The sequence below is a fragment of the Rhinopithecus bieti genome, unplaced genomic scaffold (assembly GCF_001698545.2).
Source record: "Rhinopithecus bieti isolate Rb0 unplaced genomic scaffold, ASM169854v2 scaffold_15118, whole genome shotgun sequence".
Taxonomy (NCBI): domain Eukaryota; kingdom Metazoa; phylum Chordata; class Mammalia; order Primates; family Cercopithecidae; genus Rhinopithecus; species Rhinopithecus bieti.
The window spans coordinates 153,077-159,076 of NW_016807993.1; the positions used below are offsets into that span (position 1 = coordinate 153,077).

The following is a 6,000-nucleotide window of genomic DNA, read 5'->3' on the forward strand; positions in this document are numbered from 1 at the left end:
TCTATTTTGCTTTACTAGCAAGGCTGAGATATTTGACTTGCTCTGACATTTTCCCCTGACAATTCACACTCTTTTAAAAATTCTCTCTCCCTTTAAAATTGTAAAAGGAATGTGTATGTGGCAAATAGATGTTCTTGCCTGATGGTGACCATTTTCTCATTGTTAGGGAATAGCACCTCAGTTTTTCTTCCTAGAATCCCTCCTCCCTCTCAGGCAATGGCTCAGCCTATCTGGTTTGGGTGAAACTGAACCCACCTCTGGTCCAGGGTGACCATATGATCTCACCTGGTCCCTCAGCCTAATTCATCTTTCCAGGCTTCATAAATGGTCCAGGGATGGATGTATGACCAGAAAGGATGCAACAGAGTCAACACCACAGCTTTCGGTGGAAACTTTAGGGAAAAAGATTTCTCTTTCTTTTCACAGGGATGGCTGAGCTGATAAAAGCTTAAGTCTGGGGTGACTGGTGACCATTTGCTACTGCAAAGGGAAAGCCTGCCTGAGGATTCAGCCAAAGAGGAAGAAAGATGACCAAGAGATTTAAAAAGGCAGAATCATGATGACACCTTTTGAGCACCTGGATCCAGCACTGCCCAATGCTCCCAGCCAGTTACAGGAACTAATACATTTCCTTTTTTCCTTAATCTCTTTTGAGTTGGGGTGCTGTCATCTGCAAGTGAGTATATATGTTAATAATATATACTCAAAGTTAAATAACTCAAACAGTATTGGTAAAAAGTGAAACTAAAACTTCCTCTTTTCTTCCCCAAATTCTCAGTCCAAACACCCCAGAGACAATTACTTCTCAGTTTCTTAACTATGCTCCAAAATGTGTCTGTGCATTTACAAATATACCAATTTCCAATTTTTGAAATATACAAACACGATTATACTATCTATACTATCTTGTAGCTTGTGTTTTTACTTTACCATGAGGAAAGAAGATACCTTGCCTTGTACAAATCTAGATGTTTACTTCATTTTTTCCTAAGACATTTTTTTTCTTGAGATGAAGTCATACTCTGTTGTGGGCTGGAGTGCAGTGGCATGATCTCAGCTCACTGCAACCTCCGCCTCCTGGGTTCAAGTGATCTCCTACCTCAGCCTCCCAAGTGGCTGGGATTTCAGGCACATGCCACCATGCCTAGCTTTTTTTTTTTTTTTTTTTTTTTTTTAAGTAGAGATGGGATTTTACCACATTGAGCAGGCTAGTCTTGAACTCCCAACCTCAAGTGATCTGCCCACCTTGGCCTCCCAAACAGCTGGGATTACAGGCGTGAGTCACTGCACCCAGCCATTTTTTCTAAGACATTTACTTGCATGTTTTCATTTTGCAAAGGAGTGTATTATATGGACATCCCATATTCTAACCAGTCCTGTACTGATGACCATTTAGGTTTCCCCAGTTTTTCATCATTAAAAACAGGCTGTGACGGACATCATTCTTTTATCATTTTGTGCAGCATATCCACAAAGCCAAAGAAGTTTATGCTTCTGGCGCCTCATTGTCCAGGCCCCTTCCAGGGAGCTGCCATTTCATTTACTGTCACAGGATTCAGGTAAGTGAATGCCAGCTGCACAACGTAAGAGTGACGTCCAGTAATAGTACTACTGTCCCGTGCCAACTCACAGGGGTCAAGATCCAAAGTTACAGGACCCTGGGCCATGTCTCAGTAAAAACATGGCCAAGGACAACAGGTACAGAATTTTACAGAAGTGGAAGAGACCTGGTTTGAAATGTATAGAACCAGAAGCTAGTCTGGGGAAAGTTCCAACTGTCAGAGGTATGAAAAGGATTTTGATTCTCACAAAAGTCTACCAGAAACATAATAATTCAGCATGTACAACAAAAAATGTACCATATGGTTTTTTTTCTTTTTTGACTAGAATCCGGGAGAATAAAATTTATCAAGATTCTGTCTTTGTAGGACCAAATCTGCAGTAACACCAGAAGCAGCAAGTATATGTCTGTATGAAGTGGCATGTTTTCTCATCATGACTATCAATAATAAAGAACAGGCCGGGCGCGGTGGCTCAAGCCCGTAATCTCAGCACTTTGGAGGCCGAGACGGGCCGGATCACGAGTCAGGAGATCGAGACCATCCGGCTAACACGTGAAACCCCGTCTCTACTAAAAAATACAAAAACTAGCCGGGCGAGGGCGGCAGCCTGTAGTCACCCAGCCCTCGGGAGGCTGAGGCAGGAGAATGGCGTGAACCGGGAGGCGGAGCTTGCCAGTGAGCCGAGATCTGGCCAACTGCACTCCAGCCTGGGTGACAGAGGAGACTCCATCCTCAAAAAAAAAAAAAAAAATAATAATAAAAATAATAATAATTAATAAAAGAAAAATTCGGGCCGGGCGCGGTGGCTCAAGCCCTGTAACCAGCACTATTGGGAGGCCGAGACGGGCGATCCATGACGGTCAGGAGATCGAGACCATCCTGGCAATACGGTGAAACCACCGTCTCTACAAAAAATACAAAAAACTAGCCGGGCCGACGAGGCGGGCGCCTGTAGTCCCAGCTACCATCCCGAGGCTGAGACAGAGAATGCGTGAACCAGGAGGCGAGCTTTAGCAGTGAGCCCTGAGATCCGGCCACGTGTACTCAGCCTGGCGCAGAGCCAAGACCCGTCTAAAAAAAAAAAAAAGAAAAAAAAAAAACAAATTTCCATTTGCTGTGCCATAGGAAAGACTGAACTATCTTCCTACTCTCTTTATGAAAAGTGATATTTCAAAATTGTTGTCATATGAATCAGAAGCAATCAAAGAGTATGCAGCCAAAAAATGTAGGAAAGACGGCATTGTAAAAGCACATGAAGCAGTAAATTAATAAGAACATTGTTATTTTTCTGAATTTTGTGATTATGGTATTTGGTAGCTTTTTAAAATGTGTGACTTTTGTAGTTTATTTTCTCTTTGCAAATAAATATTCATTGTGTGCCTAACTTGTACGTGTAATTTTGTGTTTTTTTAAGAGGCTCTCTAAAATTGTCTGAAACACAGGCTCTGCAAAACTTGCTTCTGCACCTGTGTAGAGGATGAACACATGATCTGCAGCCAGACCTCCCAGCTTCAGATCTCAGTGGGGCCATCTGCCAGCTTTATAATGCTGGGTGGTTTACTTTGCCTTTCTACGCCTCAGTTTTCTCATCTATGAAGTGGGGATAATAACTTCAAAGGGTTTTTCGTAGGGTTAAATTAGTTAATACATATAAAGAACCCAGAAGCTGGCTATCATTAATCATCAATAACAATTATGTTTTTTGTTTTTTTTTTTTGAGACAGAGTCTCACTCTGTTGACCGGGTTGGAGTGCAGTGGCATGATCTCAGCTCAATGCAATCTCCACCTCCCGGGTTCAAGCGATTCTCCTGCCTCAGCCTCCCGAGTAGCTAGGATCACAGGCACCCATCACCATGCCTGGCTAATTTTTGTATTTTTGGTAGAGACAGGGTTTCACCATCTTGGCCAGCTTGGTCTCGAACTCCTGACCTCATGATCCACCCGCCTCGGCCTCCCAAAGTGCTGGGATTACAGGCGTGAGCCACCGTGCCCAGCCACAACTATGTTTATCTCTTATGCACATGTGCAGGTATTTCCGCAGGATGCCTTCCCTGGTACAAGAGTACACACTTGATGGATTTTAATAGAGAATGCCAAATACTCTTCAGAAAGCTGGGCTAAATTACCACCACCCTACTGTGTACATAGTGACATACCTCAGAACCGAGGAGTCAGGAAGTCCATCCTGGGTGACTCTAAGGCTTGGGTTCTTACTTCATTCCAGACTAGCCCAGTTCCCTGAATATGTCCAGGTCAAGTTGGTTTGGTGGCTACAGGGAATTGCAGGCCGTGCTCCCAGCTGACACTCCTGTCAATCTTGGCAGCACCTTACATTTACAACATGCCTTACCTTTTATTGAGCACAGTGGCCCTGTAGGTTAGGCAGGTCAGGGCAGTGATTAATAATTTATGGAAGAAGAAACTATGTCTCACATCAGCAAGAGACCTATGCAAGATTACTCCAACTGGTAAGTATTAGTTGGGGCAAAAGAAATTGCAGTTTTTGCCATTAAAAGTAATGGCAGGCTGGGTGCAGTGGCTCACGCCTGTAATCCCAGCACTTTAGGAGGCCAAAGTGGGCAGATCATCTGAGGTTAGGAGTTTGAGACCAGCCTGGCCAACATGGTGAAACCCTGTGTCTACTAAAAATACAAAAATGACCCGGGCATGGTGGCTGGTGCCTGTAATCCCACCTACTCAGGAGGCTGAGGCAGGAGAATTGCTTGAACCCAGGAGGCGGAGGTTACAGTGAGCTGAGATTGCGCCATTGCACTCCACCCTGGGCAACTAGAGCGAAACTCCGTCTCCAAAAAAAAAAAAAGTAATGGCAAAAACCACAATTACTATTACCTCAACCTAACAGGAGGGAGAGGACCAAGAACCCAGGGCTCATGCCTATAATTTTAAAGGAAACTGGTGTGTTTCCTTGTGGTACCTCATTGTCTCCCAAAATTCTATTAAAATGAAATATACTTTTTAAAATGGCATATATTCACAATGAAATATACCCTTTTCTCTAAGTCAGTAGTGAAAAGCAGGCATTAAGGCTATATAATATACTAAAAGGGCACCTCTTAGAAAAATAAATTTAATTGCAGCCTCTTGATTCAAAGGAAACTCACTCTGTTTTAAACTTTCAATTATAGTAAGATAAAGCTGCTGAGAATGTGCTTTCCATCCTAATTTGAAACTTCAGATGGCAGCTCCTTTTGTACTTCTATCTTTAAAAAACTGCCTCCCCCAGCCCCCAATCTTGTTATCTTCTCTTTGACTTGCCAAACAAATCTAGTCCAAAAAAATAAAACTGATTAAATGCCTAAGGGAAGGAAGTGAAGAGCTTAAAATCGGTGGAATCTGTTACCACATGTTCAGGTTAATTTAACTTTGCTCACATGACAAATTAGAAAGGAAAAGGAAAATTTGCATACAAGGACAATTAAGAATAAACTAGAGGTGTCATTTGTCCCAAATGAGGACAGAATCCCATAATTTGTTTTTCCACTGAAAGAGTACTTTCTGGCAAGCAGGGACTACTGGGTGCATGCTTTTCTTCTCTGATGTCACGAGCAAGTGGGCGCTTCATCACAAAGGAAGTGATGCCTTTGTGCCTCAGGCCTCCTCTTCAGCAAGCCAGGCTAACCACATGGTAGTGTTTCCATGCTCTAGCTGTTTAGCTTATATAAAATGTGAACATGCCTAGGGTCTGTGAAAGTGCATCCAAGTCTGGTGGCAGATAGACAATAGGTAGATGGATGACTGATGGAAAGATTCATATACAGACTGATCCATAGATAGACAGCAAGGGGATTTATTTTATGTAACATGGTGGCTCCCAGGCCACCTTCCAGCCTGCCTGCCCTGGTGATTTTCACATACTATGTCTGTCCTCAAAGCTCTAAGAATACTCAAAAGACCCCCTCTGTAAGTATAATAATGAGGATAAATTTTTAATGTGCAGGACATAGTATTCAGTAGCCACTTTGTTATTCCAGCTGCCACAGGAAGTTTCTCTCTCTCCTTAGCAAAGAAAAGATGCATGCACTTAGAAATGCCCAGCTGCTGACAGTCTTGAATTATCCAGAGATTTGCCTCTTAAAATGAGCTTTACGGCTGGGTGCGGTGGCTCACACCTGTAATCCCAGCACTTTGGGAGGCCAAGGCAGGCAGATCACGAGGTCAGGAGATCAAGACCATCTTGCTAAACATAGTGAAACCCCATCTCTACTAAAAATATTTTAAAAAATTAGCCAGGCGTGGTGATACCCACCTGTAGTCCCAGCTACTCGGGAGGCTGAGGCAGGAGAATCACTTGAACCTGGGAGGCAGAGGTTGCAGTGAGCCGAGATCACAGCATTGCACTCTAGCCTGGGTGACAGAGTGAGACTCCATCTCAAAAAAAAAAGGAGGTTTACAAGAGTTCAAAGGCCAACTAACCCA

The 6,000-nt window shown here is 43.3% G+C and overlaps 1 protein-coding gene across 2 annotated transcripts in view; it reads left to right on the forward strand.

Annotated features, from left to right (window-relative positions):
• The window catches only part of LOC108537459 (tripartite motif-containing protein 44-like), a 148,693-nt gene extending 146,614 nt beyond the window's left edge, over positions 1 to 2,079 (forward strand). The window contains exons 3-4 of one of the 2 annotated variants that reach the window (XR_001887821.1): positions 427 to 676; positions 1,464 to 2,079. Coding sequence is in view for 1 of the 2 variants with exons in the window: in XM_017884939.1 (XP_017740428.1) it covers positions 427 to 436 (10 nt within the window). In the remaining variant the exon portion in view is untranslated. Of the gene's footprint in view, positions 1 to 426; positions 1,015 to 1,463 lie in introns of those variants that run through there. The other variant, XM_017884939.1, reaches the window with a different exon arrangement.
• The last annotated feature ends 3,921 nt before the right edge of the window (positions 2,080 to 6,000 follow it).